The 24,191-nt window shown below is 34.0% G+C and overlaps 2 protein-coding genes across 4 annotated transcripts; one reads left to right on the top strand and one right to left on the bottom strand.

Moving 5' to 3' along the window:
* BicD (Microtubule-associated protein Bicaudal D) lies at positions 1 to 8,799 on the top strand. Its single transcript, XM_088193975.1, has 12 exons — positions 1 to 328; positions 405 to 545; positions 2,995 to 3,219; positions 3,284 to 3,521; positions 3,634 to 3,830; positions 3,889 to 4,032; positions 4,104 to 4,250; positions 4,324 to 4,513; positions 4,575 to 4,739; positions 4,799 to 5,053; positions 5,126 to 5,292; positions 6,568 to 8,799. Exons 1-12 carry the CDS (start codon positions 68 to 70, stop codon positions 6,685 to 6,687), a joined length of 2,250 nt encoding a protein of 749 aa, XP_088050101.1. The 5' UTR covers positions 1 to 67; the 3' UTR covers positions 6,688 to 8,799.
* A 3,425-nt stretch (positions 8,800 to 12,224) lies between these two features.
* On the bottom strand, positions 12,225 to 23,004 carry muskelin (muskelin 1). Of its 3 annotated transcripts, XM_088193972.1 has the most exons (11): positions 22,809 to 22,955; positions 21,197 to 21,409; positions 20,936 to 21,137; positions 20,674 to 20,866; positions 20,221 to 20,602; positions 20,023 to 20,152; positions 19,786 to 19,955; positions 15,968 to 16,133; positions 15,338 to 15,556; positions 14,844 to 15,272; positions 12,225 to 12,790 (listed from the first exon to the last, which is right to left on the bottom strand). In XM_088193972.1, exons 1-11 carry the CDS (start codon positions 22,910 to 22,912, stop codon positions 12,308 to 12,310), a joined length of 2,691 nt encoding a protein of 896 aa, XP_088050098.1. In that variant the 5' UTR covers positions 22,913 to 22,955; the 3' UTR covers positions 12,225 to 12,307. The 3 variants fall into 3 exon arrangements, with proteins under 3 accessions (XP_088050098.1, XP_088050099.1, XP_088050100.1); XM_088193973.1 differs by lacking the exons at positions 12,225 to 12,790; positions 14,844 to 15,272; positions 15,338 to 15,556; positions 15,968 to 16,133 and adding an exon at positions 19,378 to 19,620 and having other exon boundaries at positions 22,809 to 23,004; XM_088193974.1 differs by lacking the exons at positions 12,225 to 12,790; positions 14,844 to 15,272; positions 15,338 to 15,556; positions 15,968 to 16,133 and adding an exon at positions 19,378 to 19,663.
* Between the last annotated feature and the right edge of the window lie 1,187 nt (positions 23,005 to 24,191).

Here is a 24,191-nt window from a genome sequence, read left to right on the forward strand (position 1 = left end):
AGACAGCGGTGGGTGACAGGTCCGTCGGTGCGTGTGGTATGCGGCCGCCGCCGCTTCCGCTTCGAAGATGGGGGGTTCCGACGCCACCGCCACCGCCACCGCCGACGCGCCGGACCCGCTGCAGCGCGGAGACATGAACACCGTGGAGGGGCTGAGGGTGGAGGTGGAGCGGCTCGAGAGGGAGCTCGAGCAGGCGGCCGGCGAGCGACAGCAGTCCGCCCGCTACGGCCTCGTCCTCCTCGAGGAGAAGGAGCAGCTGCAGCAGGAGGTGGCGCGGCTCGACGTCCTCAACGACAACGCCCGCCACGAGCTGTGCCTCGCCCAGGAGGTAATCGAACGTGTCGCAGTCGCTATACATTTTTTTCACTATACACTCACTCATTTTGTTCTCTCGCACCGTTCAGGCTCTAGCCAAGTTCCAGACCAGCCAGAAGGTCACGACCAAGAGCGGCATCGAGCAGGAAGATGCGCTCCTCAACGAGTCGGCCGCCATGGAGACGTCGCTCAACCACCAGATACTCGAGCTGGAAAACGAAAACAAACAGGTACCAACCAATTAAGCTCGTTAAGCCAGTCGCTCTTTTGCCGCGTCGACGTGAGCCCGTTTTTTGTCGCTCCCATGGTGCGTGTCATTTCACATATATTTGCACAAATAAATATGTATTAACTTCTCATGTTCAATTGGACAATTTATACTTTTAACTAATCTTTTTTCAATTCAATTTATTATTATTTAAATGCCTCTGCATTGTCAATACTTGAGTGCTATAATTATTGTTAATTATTGTTTTCAAAATTAATTCACTTTATTATCCGAAAGGTTAAATTGTTCCATTTCTTTTGTATTTTATAAAAAAGTCGAAAAATTTTTGCTAATAAAAATGTCACTTACTACATTACTACAATGAGATCTAGCTCTCAAGGACCTTTTTCTTATCAGTTTGAAATATTGTTCGATCGAGTTCACAAGTCTTTGTGTTTTAAACCGATTATATAAAAAAAAATTACTTTTGTAATGTTTTGTTCAAATGAAAATACTTAAATATATGCCTACTTTATAAATCAACTCACTACTCAAAGGGTTAAATTTGTGTCATCTGTTTAAAAAAAATTCTGTGAGTTAAAATTTTTGACCTCAATTTTTTCTCTAAGATATTTCTCTAGGAAGGATATAGAAATTTAACTAAATCGCATTTAGAAAAAAGTACTAATTACCTTTTAACCTTTGAGTTAACTCGTAAATTTGTATTTTGTGAATTCTCATCTTAAAAGTCAGCAAATATCTCAACAAAATTATCATAGCGTTTTTTTGTTAAAAATTAAATATTTTTAAATGTTTTACAATGACTGCATATTTTTATACCGCTGTATAGGTAATGGTGGGTTAAAAAGTTAAAATAAGCATTGTTATGCATGTCCTTTGTAATTATCGGACAGTCACCCACAAATTGTCACCTTGAAAGTTATGCTTTCATCAAAGGGACAAATCGAAGGCAAAGCTTAACAATAACGCTACTGGTTCTAAATAAGTCTTTTCTCTCATTCGTCCAAACTTCCTATAAAGGATGTGACACTTTATTATATAAGTAATAAAAATGTCTATATAAATTAAAAAACAATAGGTCTAATTTAGTGTTCTATTTAAAGGTATAGGGTATAGGAGTAAAAGTTACAAATTCACAATTTTCAAAATCACTAAACCTTTGAATTTTTACTTAACTTATTGCAATATCTTTTAAGGAGATTTGTACATTTTAAAACGTTTTATAATACATTTTCATTTCAGTCGTATTAAATGTTTTAAATAAAAGTGCTTTAACGCATTATAGACCATTGACACACTTATGCGACATTTGTAATTTTAACGTTTATGGCCATTTAAAACACATTAGTGTCATAAAAAATTAATTCTCGCTTGTAAAACTGTCACAAATAATTGGGAATAATAGAAAATGATTCTCAGATAAAAAATATCATGTATTATATATTATTAACAATATAATTATTTTTATTGACTTTATATAATATATCAACACTTTAAATAACCAACTAACTTTGATGTATTGTATTATGGTATAACATCATATGGACTGTTGATATCACTAAGAAACTAACTGCACATGATTGCAATCTCGCTCCAAATAAAATATGGTAAATACTATTCGTTATAGGGAATATCACTTTTAGTTTAATCGTTTATGGTATTATTGAAGATATGATTTCTTCTCTAAAATAAGTGTTATGCATCGGTATTATTTCCAGAAATATAAAAATTATATGACATCAGAAACACTGTACAGATACATACGTGTAATTGTAGACAAATTTGTGAATGAATTTCGTTGGGTTTTGAGTGGGCAGAGGATGTGACTAACGTATTAAATAATCCTATAAAGACAAGTGCGACACTTGACGTTAGAGAAGAGTAAATACGAATTGCTCTCGGTGCATTTCAATATAGAATAGGTCAAGTGTCTATAGTTCAACTGATTCTTTTCAACGTTCAAAGTTCAGATTATTTTAACTTGTTAATGCTATACAGGCTGCTGAAAATTTGTGTTTTAATTTAATATAATATTTTTTGTTATTAATTATATACCGGCAAATAATATAGACATTGGTGGATTTTATAAAGAGTGTGTGAACATAAACTGAGACCAAAGCGCGAATATTAAATTTTACGACCAGCTTAAAAACAATGTTATCATGGTTCTAAGTTATATTACAATTAATGTGAAAAATATATCATCTTTCCCAATATTACATTTAAATGACACATATTTGCGTCATCAGCTCTTAACGAAAATTTGACAAATAACGCACATTTAAATCATGGAACTGAAATATAAAAATAGCATTTATGCTATAAATTCTCAACCGATTTTGGTTATCTTTCACATACAATATTTTAATCTTATGAAGGATACTATAGAATTTGAATTTGTTTGTGCTAATATTTTATAACAATTATAACTGATTTAATAAATTCGATAGTTGAGACAAGAACTGGAACGCGCTACAGGCGAAAGAGAACGCGCCATTCAAGAGGGCAACGAAGCCGCTAGAGAAGCCGAAGCCGCCGAGAGGGAATGCCGAAAGGTGCGCTCTGAGATCCGAGACTATCGATCGCGAGAATCCAGAATCAACAGCGACTATGCCGAACTGGAAGAAGAAAACATCACTCTGCTCAAACAAGTGGCCGCCTTGAAGTCTTCGCAGGTATCTTATCGATATATTTGATCGATTGTTTCGGTAGAATTTCTAAGAATCGTCTTCCTTTCAGGTTGAATTTGAAGGCTTAAAACACGAGATCGGGCGGCTGAGGGAAGAGGCTAGCGACTTACGCACTTCTAATGAAGAACTGGCTGGTTTGCATAGGATTGCAGAGCGACATCTTACCGAAGCTCTGGAAGCTTTGGCTTCCGAGAGGGAAGCGCGCCGTCAACTTCGACGCGAGTTAGATCATCAAGTCGGACGAGATTCTCTTTATAACATCACCAGCCTCGCTATGAGTATTCGTGGTATGTTTAATTATATGTAGCTAGATAAAATTCATTCATTTTAGTGATATCTCTCATTCTCTTTAGTCTGCAACTTTATGAATAGTTGTAAAGAATGAATATGATTTTTCAGGAATGAACGAAGACACCACGATAGGAAGCGATGGCGAAGAAGACTTAGCTTTAAAAAAGATTCAAGCGGATCTTCAAGGCTCTCCGTCGGATCTCGCTTCACCCGGAGACGCCAGACAAGTCGATTTGTTCTCTGAAATACATCTTAACGAGCTGAAGAAGCTAGAAAAACAATTAGAGGCTCTCGAGAATGAAAAAGTACGCTTTAATGGTTAATAAGACACATGTTATTATTCTTAACGCAATATTCTTTCAGTCGACGTTAAATACTAGTCTAAGAGAAGCTCGCGATGGCGCCGAGCGAGGACTCGGAGAGGCTCGGGCTCTCAAGGCAGCTCTATTAACAGCGGCTGCCCGCGTCGATGCTCTTCAATCCATTAGATCCAAGATCGCTTCTCAAGTAAATTTTATAACTCAAACATCCGTCGTTTCAAATCGATTATTGAACTAAAGTGAGCGTGTCGATTGTAGGAAATTAAAGATTTAAATACGTGGTTCGATTCTTGCGGACCTGAACTAGAAACGCTTCAACAGAAACTTCACGAAGCTGAAAATTCCACGGCTATTCCTGACATAGCGCATCATCTTAGAAACGAATTGGCGTCTATCAATAATAAAGTAAGTTCATATTTAAATATTTGGAGAATATATTCTGAGATACGATACTAATGTTCATTTATTATTTCTTTAGTGTATCGAACTCGAGGGTCAAAACTCGATATCGAAACGAGCCCTTCAATATGTTGCCAATTTGAACGGAACGACGGCATCTCGATTAGCGACGGCGACCAATCAACTTGCTGCGCTTTATCATCACGTTTGCACCGTAAACGGAGAAGAACCTAATAGAGTGCTTTTGGATCATGAGAAATGTCTCAAGGGTATGCTTTGTGTTTTGCTCTTTCGTATAATTTTAGATACTGATCTAGTGATTGATTGCAGACGAAGAAAGCTTAGACGTGTTAGCCGACAGCGAAGGCGTAGTAGAAGCCGCCGAAACTGTCAGACACATTTCGACCCTATTGGATCAGATCGAGCATCTGAAGAGCGCCGTGGACACAACGATAGATCTAGGAAACGTCAAGGCCAGAGCTGCTGCAAATCAAGGTAAATTAATACGATTTGCCACTCCGTACCAAAAATTTATTTTATCTTTTATTCTTCAGTGTCCAAAGACGATAACAGTCTGGAAAATGCCGATCTGTTGGAGCAGATAATAAAGCTCAAGTCTCTACTGTCGACGAAGAGAGAGCAAATCGCAACCCTCCGCACCGTTCTGAAGTCCAACAAGAACACGGCCGAGGTCGCTTTGAGCAACCTCAAGTCCAAGTACGAAAAAGAAAAGATCATCGTGTCGGAGACAATGCTGAAGCTGCGCAACGAGCTCAGGCTGCTCAAAGAAGACGCTGCGACGTTTTCGAGTGAGACTCTTTTTATAATCCTTTCGTAGCCTTATTTTATTTACATAATCGACGTGTGTTGCTTTTGTTTAGGTTTGCGTGCTATGTTCGCGGTTAGGTGCGAAGAATACGCAACTCAGCAGGAGGAACTTCAAGCTCAACTCACGGCGAACGAGGAGGAGCGTAGGACTTTGAACCAATTATTGAGACTGGCCGTGCAACAGAAATTGGGTCTGACACAAAAACTTGAAGAATTGGAGGTAATAATGTAGTGAGATTCACAATTTTACTTTGCGAATGAATCCTTAATGTGAGAAAGTACTTATTGTAGCGATTATATATTTATAAATTAGAGATTCATATTTTTTAGAAGAGGGTGCCACATATTTTCGAGTATAATCATGTCATTGAAATGTTCTCAATCGAATGCTTAAACTTGAGTTTTAACGATATTTAATGATTTGAATAAGATATAAAAGTATTTTTGTGATTGGTTTTGAATCTCTTAAGAATCAGTAACTCATCTCTTATATCTGTGTATAAATCTTTAATTGCAAAGTGACGGGCGTTATTTGTGTTACAACAAGGAAAATACAATTAACGACCACTAAGTAACACTAGACTGAAATCAGAATCAGTGGTATATATTTATTTATATGTAGTATTACAGATTACGGTCAATAAAAGTCATTATGCACGACCTAGATATATTTTATTTTAATTATTTACTTCAATATTCACTGATGAGATTAGGAAAATCTGTGAAAAAATGTTCAGTGTTGTATTGGTTTCCTCTCCAATAACAGTTCTTCATAGAAAGCAATTTTAAAATGCATAGCAATCAACTATATCGTATTTTTTATATTAAAAAAAACTTTTTATGGCTTTTTTAAAAATAAAATTTGCATAGATTTATAAGTTTACGACTGAAAAATACTAGTTATGTATTGTAAATAACATATATAAAATTATCTATTCCATCTTTCTTGATATTTATTGATGCATAGGCGGCTTTTAACAAATGACGCATATTTGCGTCATCGGCTCTTAACCATAATTTTACAAATGACGCGTTATTAGGTCATTGGCATGTAAAATGCAAACATTTTATAGCAAAATTATATAAAATATCAACACTTTTTGGCTGATGCAGATAAATTTAATTATAACTCTTGACACAGTGCATATATTTCATTTAAATTTTAAGAGAATGTTTAAAATTCATTTCTCCATCATTACTTATATTATTAATTGCTTTTCAACACTAGGTTTGGGAAAGTGCTTCTCGAAATAAAAACCCAAGTATGTTATCTATGTAATAAATCATTTTATTATTTAATTTTAATTAAATATATATGTACTATAGCCTACAAAGGAAAAAATCACAATTGTCGTTTAAACATTTTTTAGGCAGTCAGGAAACACTGTTGCCTATCTGCGCGATAGTTGCCCGTTTAGTACATTTTTTTGCCTTAACAATCATATATGCACCTTTCATCTTTTTCATAGTATTTATTTATTTTGTATAATTTCAGGTGGATCGCGAGCTTAGAGGGGCGCGGCGTAGCAACGCCGGCGGCGCCGTAAGTCTCTCCGGTACTGCCAACCGCACCAACAAACCGCCCCCTTTCTCGAGAGGGGGCGCGCGGTTCTAGCGTCCAATTCTGCGTTACCTTGCGTCTCTTTTGCGAACGTTTGCGACCTTCTAAATAGCGCAAAGTGAATGAAAGTATTTTTACCACATGGAGAAGAGAGAGAGCACGGGTGTCGTAGATTCTGTTTTATATATATATACATATATATAGGAAACAAAAAGTATAAGACTTATTTTTATTTACATTGATGTAACTAGCCAATGAATTACGGTGATGGGTCAACGGACTTGCTTCTTATCGGTGTGAACGTTATACGCATACTTAACCGACGTGCAATCTATTATTATGTTGTTTGTTATTTATGAAAGATTTTTAATGAACGCTGCTCTAAAACGGCCGCTTAAACTGTTAACACAAAATAAGTTTTGTGCCACTAGCTTACGAGTTTATTTATTATGTATTAATATTAGATATTATTTATTCGAGATTAATCTTTTGACTTTTTAGATAGCATTCCCGATTGATAAATGGATCTGTTCTATTAGATTAGACGTTAGGTTGACTCGAAACTGAACTATAAAGGATCTGTTTTGTACGATTCCGTTATTTTTAGATGATACAATGTTGTTTATTAAAATTAGATTGATCTGATCAGTCGTGACGTTATAAATTTAAAAAATCAATAATAGAATGTCCATCCATGTTTTAACCTGTTTTTCTATGCGTCCTTGTTGTTATATATCACTGATTTGTTTCTTCCAAACTTGTATATTTTGATAAGGTTAGAATATTACTCTAGTACTTACTTATTATATATTATATTATATATACACTTATTTTTTTTATATATAACGACCTGTTAGTGATTTTTTGGAATGAATCGGTCTCTGCGAATGTTTTTGTTTGATAGAATTAAATTTTATAAAAAATATTTGATTGAATCTTGAATTGAAGAAGATTGAGAAATTTCTTGTTGCATTTTTATAATTATGTTGCTCAATGAATTATCTAAATATTTGGACTTTTGCAGGGACCGATTTATATGTCGTTAAATATCAACTCTGAAATTGGTGAAAACACAACTTTTTATAATCCGTATTCTCACTGAAAGGGTAATAAAATATATATTTAAATATTAAATTTGATCTTATTGATTTTTACTTGTTGAATGAAGATCTGATTTTGATTAAAGCGAGTTTGATACTTAACGACATATATACATATATTAAGATACGCATACATTATCGTTGTCGTCCAAGAATATTTGAAAATGTTCTAAACAATTTCCGTCTTTACGAAGAAAAAAATATAATCGTTGTATATTTGGTCAGTAAGGTTGTTTTTTTTAATTATTTATTATTATTTTGGAATCGTCGTTGCTCACTCTTTTCGTAAAATCCTGACCAAAAATTGAATATTTTGTAATTATTGTTATGATAGATTTTTATTGCTTGGGTGATGCCATAACGGATGTTGATGATTATGTATTATAAATATATGAAACTTACGTAGAGAAATCAGTAAACGAAGTTTATCCTTCCACTTAATTATACATATATATTTTATTATCGTAAGCAACGGCATGTATCCGTCAATAATATCTCTCACTGGTAGACTTCCCTCGTTTCGATTGTTTACTGCTCTAGCATTCAACTGTCCAATAATTTGACCATTGTTTCATCGGCAAATTGTACACGTCGAGTGGCGAAACAGTCTGGTTGTGATGTGGATCGGCTTTCGCCAGCCAATCTTGATCCGAGCCATTGGATGCGGAGCGACCGTCCCTTGATAAACTTAACGATCGTTGCAAAAACTATACAATGCTCATTTTTGTAGTCACATATTATTTATGTGTATATATTTATTAACTTTAGTCAGTTTGTTTGTCGGGATGATGGTATTATATTTATATATGAAGCACATTTTAATTTATACATATTGTATGTATATTATGATGAAAAGTGATTTTATACACTAGATATTTTTTTTAGTTTATTTTAAGTTGATAAAAATTTATTAAAAGGAAATAATATTTATTTCGATGAATATGCATTTTATAAAAAAAATGTTAGTCATGCATCGTTATTATTATATATTAAAATATTTTTTTGTTAAATTCTATGAATTTCGCTAATGTCTAATACCATTTATAATAAATCATTTTTATTCAAATTTAGTAGTTTTATTTGAAAAAATAATATGTATATATTGAACAGTAATGGGCACAAGATATATCCTTGTCCCTACTCCTTACACCTAAAACAGTAATTTTAGATGATTCTCAAAATATGTTATATTTTGAACATCGTAACGCAATGGGTTAATCTGTTGGTCACAATGATCTTAATTTAAGTAAATACATTTATATAACAGCTTTTGTAACCATGCTACTGCCGTAGTTTTAAATATGTTAAAAATTTAATTAAACAAGCAGAAGAACTTTTTGATTGTCCTAGTGTTAAAAATTAGCTTTGTGAATACCTCAACTTAATTTGTTAGCAAACTAGATCTGTCATCTTATTTAAAAATGGCATTTATATAAAGAAATAAAAAAAAAATTAACTTCTTAAAAAGCGTACTAGATATAAAAGTAGAAATAAAAATTCTACTAAACGGGAGATAAAAAATTATATATATGTATATAACTTTTTGTCATGTATGTACTATGGCCTTAAGACTCCCTGACCACATTGAGTTAAAAGGGATCACATAAAATATATAATAGTCAGGATCTCGTATTCCACCGTAAGAAATACTTGTTGAAAATACGTGTTAAAAGCGTAATAAACTGTTGTGTAATAAAGTGTATTAAATTCTGCAACTCTCCGAGCAAGTATATTCATTACGAGCGGGGACTCGGAAGCATTAGGTAAATTCATCCCCAAATATGACGTAAACAAAGACCAGTTAGTGTTTTTAGTAATACCTACAAGGTTTTATTATATTGACTGTGCCAAACCAGATTACTCGACAACATTGCTAAATCTCCAGCTTACAATAACAAATCTGTTTCTAACCCCAAATCGTCGCATTGGCTCAAAAATCGAGAGTAAGAAAAGTATATATAAATCCCCCCTATCTCTATAAGCGTATAGAATCAAAGACATCATTTGGGGGAAATGGGAGGGGGCAGTAGCATTTCCCCCCCTTGAATTTTGCTAAAAAAATGCATGTAAAGAAATAATATGAATTTTAATAAAATGGAAATATTAAAAAAACGACCGCTGACCAGCTTCCTCCCCACCCATGAAAAAATCTGAAATGATGTCCCTGATTCTAATCCAGAAATTATCGGGTTATCCCTAAAAAATGTAGGGGGGGCATTTATAAGTTTTATTATGGGCAAAACTTGGCGACATTGGTAGTACTGACGTGACGGGATTTCAACGGCCGGTGTTGCTTCGTGAACCGTTCACTTATATATTTAACAACATGTAAATTAAATAATTCGTCAATAAAAAACTATTGACGCGCCCGTCACCATCCTTCGCCAAACTATCCTAAGAATATTTATCTTATCTTTTTTTAAAAAATTTAAATTTAAATTTTTTTTTTTTGAAAATGTGCGAAAGTCGAGGGCCGCCTGTATAGCGTTTTTTTTTGCACGAGTTAAGCTGAATTCTCGTTTATTCCAAGTCGGAAGCGAAGTGGTAGTTCTGTGTCAAGTTTTGACAGAAGTCTCTGAAGAAAGTATATTCCAGTTGTAAGTGCTTTATTACGCCTTAGAAATATATCCTATATATGTCCAACGTTCTTTCAAGTTCTTCGACGATTTGTGGTAAAAACAGACTATTTGCTCAGTAACTTGAAACAGACTTCACTGCGATTAATTTCGTAGCAACGATTACAGGTGGCATAACTACTTTAGCATCCATTGCATGAGCCATCGCCGTTACCAGTACTTGGGCCCTATGAGTCCAACCCTTAAAGGTGGGCATCCAGCTTTTGACGGCCGGATGAGCGGTACGTACCACCCGTAGTACTACATATTTTATGGAGTTGCATTAGTATTTATAGCAGGTGGTCTCGACATTCCCCCATAAATAATTTTGATTAGAAACAAAGTTGAAGAATAGTAGGGACGTTGGTCTCTTTCCCTTTCCTCGATGCCCTAATACTGTTTTCATTTCCATTCGGAACTTTTATATTCATAACACAATATGGATCTGGTGGATTAGAAAGGTATTGTGTACTACAAGCTGCTGCCACCAAATCAAGCTATCGATTCCACTAAGTACTGCATACAATTATTCAAACTGAAAGAAGAAACCGATTGTAAAGGGTTAGAGTCGGCGAATAGAAAAAGCATATTCTTACAAGTTTTCGCTAATAAGCCCCAGGATGGAAAAAGGTCGTCGATTAATCATCATTCTTTTTTACAGGATTAAAGTTTAGATGCCGAATTGTACTTCTTGTAGCTAAATATATTTAATTTATAATTAATGCAACAGACGTTGGATATTCGTTTAATTAATGATTCATTTAACATTGAGATAAAACAAAAGTTTAAATAGAAAATTATGAGTTACATTAAAACAAATTTCAATAACCATTACAATAAGTATATATATATAATTTAGTGACATTCAAGCGTTCGCGATCCGATCGTCGTCATAACATTCCAACGATAAAAATAAAAAATAGACAGCAACAAAAATTGAAAGACTTACACAATATTTAAATATATTATCAATAGTTAACACGCATCACCATGTGCTTTATTTATAAGACAAAAACCCTTTTGTTAAACATGAATCTGAAACCAAAGCGAAGGGTTATATTATTAATAATACTCGATTGAACACACTTAAAAACAAGAGTTATGAATTAAAAGTTTATCTGAATACGATAACAATTTAAACACTAAATGCAATTAAAGCTACATATATAGGATGTACGTAAAATTTAGAATTTTATATTTTCATAACTCTTTGGCGGCGTTTGACTAAATCATAAATCTTATAAAATAAACATTGTATACAAAACAACAAAAAAATGCGTCACAAAATGAATATACAAGAAGCAACATTAAAAAAACACGTAATATAAATGCAACCATACATATACGTAATTAGATCACTTTATCTTCAGTCAATGACGTTATATTTATTATATTATATAAATATGAAGAACAATATATTTATTTATGTGTACAAGTTAATCAAATTTATATTACGGATAAGCTCAAGTTTACAATATTTACACAAACATTACATAAGAGAGTATTATTTTATATAAATAGAGGCAAAAAAATTAATTGGCACAAAATTAGGGTCTAAGAAGATTGCTATAAAATTTAAAATATATATATATATACTACATAAAACATTAATTTTAAAAATAATTGATATTGAGCATTACATAATAATAGAAAATTTATATTAAATAACAATAAATGTATAGTGTCAAGATATAAATCTCCGAGCGGATTAGGCTCAGTTGGATTAAAATAAATAAATATTTGACAACCATACGTTATTAGTAAAACAAATTGTTAATAGTTGAGGCGATTGCATAAATAGTTGGAATTATCACATGTTGATTAATTCAGCTAAACCTAATCCGCTCGTTTATACAGATATTAATAATAGACTAACTTTGTCTGTACAAAAATTAAAATATATATTTATAAAATAACACAATTATATACATCGGTCATAGTTATAAATAAAATATCATCCTACAATATTATATAATCAGTCAGATTCTTCTTCGGTTGCACCATGTGTTGCGGGTAGAACTCGGAGAGGCGCTGGAAGAGCTGGCAGCGCCTGTAGTGAACCTCCCAATCGTTCCATTTGCTTTCCTCGATCCGCTTGTCTCCAAAGTGCTTGTTTATCTCTTCTATACTGCTCCCGGAGCTGTTCAAATTGTTGTTCGATACGTTAAAGTTAGGATTGTAACTCTTCTGGTTGCTATGGTCGGTTGAAGATGATTCCATTCCGAGAACGGCGGCGAATAAGGCTTGCTGTTCGGCCGCAGTCGTTTTTGGAGCGTAATCTTCGGCATTATCGAGCTGATTGTAGTCACATGATTCTTGCATGTTTTCGTGCGATTCCGTGTCGGAGTTTTCCTTCATGGCGTCGTTGTTAATGTCCAGCGGTGGATTAAATGAGACATCTTGAATCTTTTCGGAGAATAGCATCGTTGCCAGTTGTTGGAACTGAAACACAATATTGACTTAATAAAAATATTTAACAATAAATACGTCAAGATCCGTGATTTAGATTGACAATTTGGGCTTGATGAATAAATTTTCAACTAAATTGTTGAATGAAGATGGTGACCGAGCCGTCATAACAAGTGATGAACAATGGTTGTATGGTTATGACATCGAAATTTTAAGTCTAATTGTATCAATAGAAACTCACTGAAGAGGAAAGACCGAAAAAAAGAACGTCAAGTTTAATCAAATGTCAAGGTTCCCCACTTCCAATATATGAAACGTTGGGTCTTTTTTTTTATCTTTTCTGATATTTATTATTTATTTATTTTATAGTTAATTGTTTGGTATGTAGTATATATTATTATAATTTGGATTTTTGAATTTTGGTTATAAAAGTATATAAAACTAATTGCGTTAGTTATTTGCGATTTTCTAATACACAAGCGCTCGTGCTAATCGCATATTTGGGCGAAATGAAAGCACTCCCAGAAATCCACTTTGCAAATGGACAAAGAAACAGTCGGTACCTGGACATATACTCTTATTACAAGTTCCATTTTACAGCATTGACAATTCGAACCCTTTTTAAATAATATATAGTAGCAAATAATCTGTTTCTGCCCATAAGCATCGAGAGATTAGGGAGGGTAAGGGACCTCCCTTAACTCTGAAAGGGAAAATAAGAGCAAACATAGTATACTAAGCTAATTTTCTGACTCAGAACAAATGAAGAATAGAATGAATAGAATTACCGGTAAATATATTTCTATTAGTAAAAATAAAATATAACTCATAAGCGCTAGTGAATTATATGCTGTATATTAAGGTGACAATGACAATAAAAATAAAAAGGCCATCTTGGAACTTTTTGTTTGAGTGTCAGCAATGGGTTACAGCAACTACAAAACGGTATGCTAAATAAGCATTATTATACTCAAAAGCGTCTGGCACAGACCCGCCTTTTCCTATGTAGCTGCATAAAAAACACAGCTGTTGTAAAACATTTAAAAATATTCGTACAAATTCCATTTTTAACAGTAAAAATGCAATTATAATTTTCTCGAGAAATTTGCTGATTTTTGAGATGAGAATACACAAAATACAAATTTCCGAGTTAACTCGGGCATAACCGGGAAAAGGTTAAATAGACTTAAAATTTAACATTATTTGTATTGTTTTAAAATATATAAAATTCAATAGCAGTTACTGAAAAAGTCAACAGTTGCTTAATAATAACGAGGAAATATGAATATTTTCTGGAATTTCTGCAATTACAAAGAGTTTTTCCCCCCTTTATTTTGTATGCAATTGCTTGTTTTTGGGCTTTTAGTTTGGCCATGAATGTTATGAATAGCTTAAGAAGATAAATTTAGCAAAGCAAAACAAAGCGCTCAATGAGCTATAGATATTGCAGCGGTAAATTGGGGGAAAAAGTTGACTACCTCAGTTGATAAAATATATTCCACTAAAAATATGAACGAATACTTTATGAATAGTCAGACTAATATTTAAATAACGAATGGAAGGGCTATGAATATATTTGGTATTCGAATATTTACATTGGAGTCTCTAGTTATTAGTAATAAAATTGTCGGACCGCAGTTGCTCAGATGATTTAACTCGTTTATATCTGAGATATTTGAGCGAACCTAGACAGTTCGTACTATAAGGTACTGTTGACAAATTAACTATTATCGAGGAATTACAGTTATGTGTTCCAGAAGTTTAGTTTTTTTTCGTTGGTCTACATTAGTTGACTTGCAACATCTAACTAAATCTTTATTAGACAATACAGATAGGTTGTTTCCGGTTCAAATCACCCGAGATTCACTTGACGATCGAGAAATGGAAGGGATGTTGGACTTTCAATTCTCAAGGATATTATTCCGAGTCTATATTGAATAAATTCTATCCTTTTAATATATTTCAACCAGGAAAAATTTGATATAGAACTACCACTTCGCAGAGTTCAGTCAAATTCTCACTAAGCGAAACACGCCGAAGTTTTACATATGAATCTAGTAAAAGAGTGCAGAATTGTTATACTCACTTGTCGCGTTTGCTCCGGATCTGAGTGATCAGTGGCTTGGTAGAGATGTGTCTGCAGATAAGCGAGTGCTTCGTGAGCCTTTCCAGCTTCGGCCAGCTCCTGGAACCGCAGACGACGTAGCTGTAACCTCGCTTTCCACAACGCCGAAGTGCTATTTGTCCTCGAGAGTTTTAACAGCCAAAAGTCGTCGAGACGAAGGCGCGGCTGAGCAACTCGTCCAGGGTTTCCACCGAACAGATAGTGCACCTTGCTCGTCGGATCGTAAACCAGTTGATGGGCGAACCTCGGACAGGGTTCAGTCGTGTGCATTTTTGACCAATAGTCGATTCCCTGGTTGTCGTTCTTATAAATGCAGCTCCACTGCGATAGGTTTATTGAGAAGACCCATAGCGAGTTGGAGATACGCTTGTCTTTTTCTTTGCTAAGACCCTGTAAATGTTAAATATTGAAGTGACTTAATGTCTCGAGCAAGTCTCAAGATAAAAGATGCTTACCGAGAGAACGTATATTTCATTTAGGTCAGGATCGATCGTCGCTCGTTGAGTGAAACCAGTCGGAGGCGCGTGACGAGTCGGTGCCGCTGTACATACGGCCTGAACCATAGGAATACCCTCGGCGGACGGATTTTCGATTACATCTACGTTCACAGCCAGCAAATCCGCCTGGTGTTCCTTGTTTCTTTGACCGCCAAATATATACAACGTGCGAGTGACCTGATACAAGAACAACATTGATAGCAAACTGAATAAACGCAACACTTAATCACTAATCAAATAGCAAAATGTTTTAAAACTTATATAGATATTTGTATCATCACACCATAATTGTTACGATACAATCAACGAATCATTTAAAAATAAAATTATTTTTCTAAAATCACCACTGTAGAGAAAGATCGTTGTTAAGCTTACAAGCCAATAGGACTGAAGGTCACTCATCTATTTTCTCTCGTGACAATATGCCAAAAAAACTGAAGTATCGCATCTTAAACAGTCAATCTTTGATTAACAACTAGATCCTCTTTGCTCACAATAACATTTTAATGTGGCGACACTCTGATTTTGACCCAAGATTGTTGAATACATTCACCTTTAAATACAAATACCAATAGGTTAGCTACTTACAGGATGGAATAGCATCGAGTGTCCAGCTCTCGAAAGTATGTAAGGTTTCAACGGATTATACAGGCATCCTGTAGTCACTGAGTCGGCTAAGAGGAGTTGCCACCTATCTTCGGCAACATAATAAGCGTACAGTCCAGAATATTGTGGTGGCATATCTTCTCCTTCGCTATAACAATACATGGCGTTATCATAACACTGTACAATAGGATTTTTGTCACAGAGATAAGATTACACATATTAGTTTTTCCAATAAGGTTGTAATGAATCTTATATAATTGACCAGCAGAAAGCTTGAATAAAGGTGGTTTACGAACAAACTCTCGAGAGAATGAAGCAATGATCACATTCTTTTTTGCTTATTGTAAACGAAGAGTTATTGTCATTTGTTATACATATTCTATTAGGAGCATGTTCTATACTCCATTTGCGTTAGCACAGTCAGTTCGAGAGTTATCTATTTCATCATTATTTATAATTGAGAAAGAGATGGCAAGTTTAGGTTTATGCCTAAATCACACGATACGGATATACTTATTATTACTCCTGTTTATATTTTGAACAAATTTATAGAAATTAAAATCATTATTATATTTTTTATATTTATCAATCAATAAAATAAACACAAATAGAGCTCATAAATATCAATCTTCTCGAGAACCATAAGCAAGTGAACTTGTACAATAGTATGTAATAAGAACAAATCTTTCATACTTTTCTCCTCTTTGTTAAGGTGATTAGACGTCCTCAAAATTTTTGTTCTCCTTTTGTCTTTCTTGAACAATAATATCCAAAATGATATTTTTTAGCTCCCATACCAATTTGTCCTTTTCGAACAAAAATATTCAAGATGGTCTTTTTATTTTTAGTGTGCTTTGAAATTTAAAAAATCTAGTCACATTATCTTTCTTAATTTATCCTTCCTTCGAGTTTACAACTTTTCTTTATCTCTCACCTCTTCTTAGTGATAATACTCTCTAAGTTAATACTGTCCCTTTAAAACATATCTGTACGCCTAGAGTTGCCGACAGCCATAAAATAGAAGATATATATTAATGCTTAATTATGGTGGAGGGGAACATTAGAGGCGAAGTTTGACACTATGGTGTAATTGGCCTAAATAATATTTTTTTTATTCATCCATGCTTATGAGAGAATGTATAAAAAAAGTCTTGATACTTGCATTACTAGAAACACTAACTTCGACGCACCGCATTTTGAAAGGTAAATATAAGATTTTTAAAAGCTCGAATTTTTCAGGTCAGAATATATATTCGACAGTCAGAATTTATATTAAATGATAAAAATTATTTTGACAAATCGTCAGTTTATTGGTCAGTATTTATATTATATGATCTGTATTTGAATCTCAAGTCACTTTTATGTTGATAGATGGTCAGCATGGTTATTATCAAGGTGTTTTAGGGAGAACTTGTTTGGTTGGGCTCGCAACATTGTCAGATGTGAACACAACAAGCCAAACGTGATCTACACCGAGTCTGTCATTATTCTCCCATTGTTCATCACTCTGAATACCTTTGTGTTGAGAGTTATTAATGGGGTGTTCACGTTTTGATCAACAACTTAAGTGCGAGCGGGATATTTCTAAAATAAATAATTTACTGCCCATTTATATTTATAAATGTTATATTTTTTAATTCACACAATCGTCCTATATTTTTATTCTGATCATATGCTTTTTTATTTTAAGAATTTTATATTTATTCTGACCCTAAGAAATATTAATATGACCATTCGTTATTTTAATTCTGATCGTCTTACATTTTCATTCTGAGCATCTTCTATTTTTATTCTAACAATTTGATATTTATTCGAACACTTAATAATATTAAAATTCTAACCTAAAGTTGATTTTAATTCTGACCACTTAATTGTTGCCATTTTTAAATCTTGACGCTTTTAAAAAATAAGCTAATGTAATTTTTAATTGCAATTTTATGATTGATTTTAATAAATTATGATGCTTAGAATATTTTAAGTTTATTTAAATCTGAATTTAAGGCTCTACATTATAAATACGAGTTCACCGTTTTTGATCTTATACCTTTATACACCTAAATATATTATCATTTAAAAGAATGGTTGCTAACCAAAAAAATTACTAGATCAGCATTATATATGTAGTAGATGATTGAATCTTTATGGCAAAAAAAGAGGGATATCGATTTAATATGTGCTATTTGCAGCCGAAATGCGGCATACATATGGCGTCAAACTGGCGAGATAAGAGATGACTCATCAATGGAAATCATCCAAGCATCAATTGCAGCTTAGTCGTCATTAAGGACAGACATGGGAGTTAGGGTCTAAAAATCCGCCCAGAGCACCAGGGGCATCACTTCAGCTTTTACCAGGAGGGGCAAAAGTTGGCCAGTCGTTTTTTTAATATTTCGATTTCATCAAGATTTATAGTGTTTCATTAAATGATATGCATTTTTTTTTGGCAAATATTCATAGAGGGGGGGGGGCAAATACCACCAATTGTGACGTTCCTGTTTAGAATCAACGCAAAGGCAATAAAATCGTTCTATCGTTCATTTTACGACTTACAAAAAGTGAGAATCGAATAAAGGAGGCATATCTAAATCGAATTTTGCCCAATAGGAGAGCGCAAAAAACAATTAACTCTTCTCAGTAGTAAAAAAATTAATGTCAAAAGCAATAAAATCGTGTCGGTGCTGTCGCAGTGGGAACGCTCGTTACCCGAACATTTTTACTGCAACGGCGCTAACACAATTTTATTGCTTTTGACGTAAATTTTTGACTTCTGAGAAGTGATTATTGTTTTTGTACCCTCCTATTGACCAAAATTCGGTTTGAATATATTTTAACCAATACTCTCAAATCATAAATCCGTAGGAATATCATGCGAAATTTGTCTGTATTTCTTCCGTTAATTTTTCCCTGAGGGATTAGTTAGCTTGTATATACACTTGACCTAAAGAGAGCTCTAAAAGTATAATTAGTCTTAAAACTTTCATTAAGTTAAGTTTGGGTTTCAACAGCAACTATCAAGTAGAGTTTTATACATTTTAGAGCAGCATATAATTTTACTGGCGCCTATCAGTTAAATAATATTTTCGCTAGTAGAAATAAATTTATATCATGTATTATAAATAATAATAAGTATGTAAATGTATATATTACTATGTATGGAAAAGTTGAGAGCATATAATTTTACCAACACATGACAGATAAATTATATTTTCACTAGTAAAAATGTATTTCAATATGATTTCACTGAAATATTATATTAAAAAAAATATTACTGGGATAGATTCGAGACTGTATTTTTATATTTTCTTTGAGGAATAATCTGATAATTTCTGGTTTAGAATCAGGGACGTCATTTCAGCTTTTTTCAGAGGGGGTAGGGGGCAAAAGTTGACCAGTCAGTAATGTTTTTTTTTATTATTTTGATTTCATTAAAATTCAAGGTATTTTATCATATGACATGCATTTTTTTGACGTCACTGCAGAGCGCCAATGAAGAGTTTGCCTCGTTTGCAATCGCCTAGATTTAATTCTGCAAAGACTTCCATCGGCACCACCAGAGTTGCGTCACAGAAATAGGCTCTTAGTGGACCTGCCCCCACCAGAGAGCCTACGCCACAGTGACAACGCCTCTCAGTTCCCTGAAGTAGTATTAATAAAATTTATTTTAAAGTGTGAATTTTACTGAAATGTTTCAAAACAAAAATGGACGATAATTAAAAACCGAAACCTTATAAGGAAAAACTAATAGAACTGAAAGCAGGCAGTAATTTTATCTATGTGCATAATTATACATTAGAACTAACTCTTTGCTGATACTCTGAAGAACTCGACCGCCGAAAACGTAAATTATGTGCCGATCGACGTCTATGCACATCTGATGGTCGAAGACGAGCGCTGGTCCGCCTCTGGATGCCGTGTCTTCGCATATTTTATGCCATTGCCATAAGTTTAAGTCAAACACGTATAAATCGCTCTGAAAATAATACATAAATTAACATACTGCATAATTATTGTATCATAAAATAAAAAAACATCAATACTTTAGTATTTTCTGATGTTCGATTCTTAGTATCTAAGTATCTTCCTAATAAATATATATGTCTTTTAACAGGATCTAATACCATCTTGTGACAAGATCTAGGAGAAGGACCTCCGCACTCTTCGCTATTTCTAAAACACAGTTACAATAATTGAAACATAGTTTAAGACTAGGATTTATTATTATTATGAATACACACTTGAAGATGATTGACCACTTGTCTTCGGATATATTATATGACCACATGTCGCTAAGGTCGTTCTCGCCGTCCCATCCGCCGAATAGATATATGGTGTTTGTCACCGGATCTATGCACATTTGATGACCACCTCGCTGACCCGGCCTCAAGCGGAGATTTTCAGTGTCCACCGTGTCCCTTGTGGCATCTTGGGGTTGCACGATGCACGTGTTTCCTTCCGGGATCGGCGACATGGAGGTGAGAGGCGGGGACGGAGACGAAGGCGGAGGAGTGACGTCCATGGTGTCGGTGAGTCTCGCCGCCAGCTCCGGAGAACACGGAGAGACATTGTTCCAGTTTGCTACGTAAGGCTGTTGGGACGCGTACCAGTTGAACAGTCCCTCTGAATAAATAAAAAAGTATCACATTAATCACCGCACAAAAATTCACATCAATCGAACGTCAAAAACATACCGTTGGCTGACTTTTGTAATAGATTCTCAGCGCCTTCAAAATCTCCGTTTTCAACTAACAGGTGATACAGTAACGACAATTGCGGAGCTTCCAATGCGATTCCGGTCTGCTTTTGCAATTCGTTGAAAGCGCCCGAGTATTTTTGCTGCCTAAAATGCTTCAAACATATCCTAATAGTCTCACGTTCTGCATACTAAAAATGAAACTCGTAAGTTATTTATTATAATGAAATAAAGTAAGTTTGATTTGAGATATGACTGACAAGATTATATTTGAATAAGACGTTTCTAATAATTGCCGGATCGTCTATACCGTGCACTTCTAAATACCAAATAGAAAAATTGAAAGACGGCCCCCAAGATAAATGAGGGACGATGCTGATGTATTGAATCGAGAACAGTTGGCCGTCTTTTGTAGTGTGCCTCAATGGAAACGTTTCTTTTACGCTATTGTTTTCTAAGCCGCTGAAAACGATAAAGGTTATATTGATTGTTTCGTTGCAGATTCGATGGTGAAATATTACCCTGTCAAAAGCTCGGTGAAATGCTCGTCTTGCATTCCTCCGACGACGGAGAACTTCTTCAAATTGCAGACGTGTGTCTTGTTGTATTTTCCGAACGTTATCGTTTTCACGATCGCCGGTTTGTTTAGTTTTAAGACTAGAAATTGCGGCGGAGTGTTGTCGTTGGTCGACCATCTCGATGATTGGTCGTACGGTTTGTCGACAAGAACGTTTCTGTAATGAAATAAATTTTACATTAGCGAATATGAATGCAAAGATTTAACGTCTAATAAAATTTTTGATGAAGAAGATGCGAGAGTTCTTTAAAACTGTTATATAAAAACAATTAGAATATCACTGGGTTAAAAAGAAAAATAACAAATATTACAATAGAAACAAAATATTATCGTTTACTCTTTACCATTAACCCTTTGCATTCCAGATATATTTTGTAGCAATACAAGGGATAAAATCCAGTTTTAATGTATATATAAAAGGGTGTTAAAATTATGATGACTCTTCAATGTGTATTTATATTGAACATTTATTTGAGAAATTAATTTTTAAAACAATCCCTTGAAAGAAAAGTGGATATTTTTTCACAGGTGTCAAAATAATACATCGTTTGCAACTTTTGCGGTTCATAATAATATATTTTAACAAAAAATGCATTCTAGAATAAAAAGCCCTTAATCAAAAGGCTTCCATATTCGGAACAAAAAGAATTCCTAAGAAATTACATTGCTTAGGGTATTTTAATTATTGTGACGCATCATTTTCACTTTTGTGATAGTTTCAGACATCTTTTTGGAGTATAAATTAAAAGAAAAACACTTTAATTTTAAAACCATTGAAACGTAAGTAAGTAAGCAACAAGTTTATGGGGATACAATGCGACACATTTTATTTTATCACATATATGGATTTTTATTGCATATAGAGCAATCCAAGGCAAACCATTTTGTATTAATTTGGAATGAATGATTGGGTATTTGGTCGTAGAATGAGAATTCGTCTATATTACCTGTTTCAAAAAAAAAATCACAATAGATCTAAATTATTTATCAAAAAATAAAATCATTGAAACATTTAAATTTTTTTTCTTTTATCCTCTGATTGAAATTTTCGCTTTGTCCTTGTTCCGGTCAATGTCAAATTATAACACATTTTATATCATCGGTGATGATAGTTGAAATTAATGGATATCTCGCTTTGTTTTGAATTTAGTAGCAAATACCTTCAACGGCAGTTGTTTTTTAAAATTGTATGAGCTGTTCTAAAAATAAAATAAATTTGTGAAAGCCTTTTAAAGAAAATTCAGAATAAAATTCTTGTGTGGAATTGAAATAATAGTTTTTAAACTTTAAAAGCCCATCTTGAAATTGATTAAGTTGAATGTATTTTTTTTATTTTCAACTTTTTCAAGTGCCTCGTTCGCCTCACCCCCCTTACCATAGAATCATAGTGTTTACAATCGCATCGATTAACTTTATATTTGCATCTCAAGTATAAAAATATCTGAAATCGGAGAGCGAAGTGAAAGGTATTTCGAGGAGCTCGGAGCTCATTTTGCGAGTTGGAAGGCGAGATTAGGACGATTAGGACGAGTAGGGCAATTAGGACATATACTGACTCCGGGGCGTAGCCTTGTTGAAGCGAGGAGCACCGATGCACGCGGTACGTCAGCCGCCGGGAGCCCATGACAGCGGCTGCTGGATCTAGCGGTCGAAACACCATATTTAGCGACCATTCGCTTTCGACGGACTACGGCAAATATACTTGTAACAATAATCATTTATGATGCCAATTACAAGCGCCGAACTTGCTATGTCTAATAAATTTATCCATAGTCTATGGTTATTTGCATTTTATAATAATTGTAATTTATTTTAAGCTTTACTCAAAGATATCGTAATAATTAATTTAACGACATTATGTACCTAGTAACACAATACTATATATGTATATCTACTGGGGAAAATGTAATTCGACGTGATTTTACTGAAATTATATATTTCAAAATAATATTTTCGAAATAGATTTAAGACTATTTTCTTTATATTTTCTTTGAGGCATAACTTAAAAATATATGGTTTAGAACCAGAGGTAGAGTAGGGGGGGGGGGCAAACTCCTCCACCCGCTATAACACTAAATAACACATGACGACACTGATTAACGGTAAATTGAGAATAATTACAGATGTTTGAAGAATAATCACGCGCACAGAGATAAAAAACTAAGTTTTAAATTTTAGAATGTATTTATGTAGAAAAACGTTGTTGGCCGCTTTCGAAGGCGTTAAGACCAAACGTAGAGGAGAATTCATAATCATTGGTTTCTGAGCGTGGCGCCGAGATTCTTAACGAGTACTGGTGTTTTAACTATGACTAGATAGAAATACTACAAATGTTTTGTTTAACAAATTATTAGTAAAATGAGCATTTCGAAATACATCTATTTTTTTCTCAATAGTCACGTAGACTATTTAGGTCCATATAATATCATTATTTTTAAGTCCTTCTAACAAATACGTTGAGAAACACTTAAAAAATACAACAGGCCTTGCGTTGAATGGGCATTGTTGGCTAATCAGACGTAACGAAATAAATTCAAATGGTTACATTTCTAACCTTTTTACCAGAAATTATTTATCTGCCAAAATTTGTTGCAAGTATTTGTAATCCTACAGATTAATTTCAAAATTTGGTAGCTCTTTCATTAGTAAAACTAAATTGTAATATATTTATAATATTTTCACAGTGTGCTTTTGAAAGAATTGGCATTAATCTGTGCATACCTAACGGTGCTCGCGTTTATATGCACGTTCGTTTATTATTGCAGTATTTTGTCACATAATCCTTAAGTCGTTAAATATTAGACTTCGGTGACTTATTAGCTAGACTTGATCTGACGTGGACGTGGAAAGCAGCAGCTGTATCGGGCTTCTGAGGGTTGTCTCGGTCGATACTTTGCCTAGCTCTGCTTGGTGCGAGTTTCGCTTCTTGTTTACTGTAA

This window comes from Plectrocnemia conspersa, unplaced genomic scaffold (genome assembly GCF_051122295.1).
Source record: "Plectrocnemia conspersa isolate PC_06_02 unplaced genomic scaffold, ASM5112229v1 ptg000010l, whole genome shotgun sequence".
Lineage (NCBI taxonomy): Eukaryota > Metazoa > Arthropoda > Insecta > Trichoptera > Polycentropodidae > Plectrocnemia > Plectrocnemia conspersa.

Coding starts and splice junctions, on each gene's coding strand:
- BicD (XM_088193975.1), top strand. CDS start 68: ATGGGGGGTTCCGACGCCACCGCCACCGCCACCGCCGACGCGCCGGAC. Junction 546..2,994: donor TGGAAAACGAAAACAAACAG/GTACCAACCAAT, acceptor TAAATTCGATAG/TTGAGACAAGAACTGGAACG. Junction 3,220..3,283: donor CCGCCTTGAAGTCTTCGCAG/GTATCTTATCGA, acceptor TCTTCCTTTCAG/GTTGAATTTGAAGGCTTAAA.
- muskelin (XM_088193972.1), bottom strand. CDS start 22,912: ATGGTGTTTCGACCGCTAGATCCAGCAGCCGCTGTCATGGGCTCCCGG. Junction 21,138..21,196: donor TTCACCGAGCTTTTGACAGG/GTAATATTTCAC, acceptor TATCGTTTTCAG/CGGCTTAGAAAACAATAGCG. Junction 12,791..14,843: donor ATCCGGAGCAAACGCGACAA/GTGAGTATAACA, acceptor ATTGTGTTTCAG/TTCCAACAACTGGCAACGAT.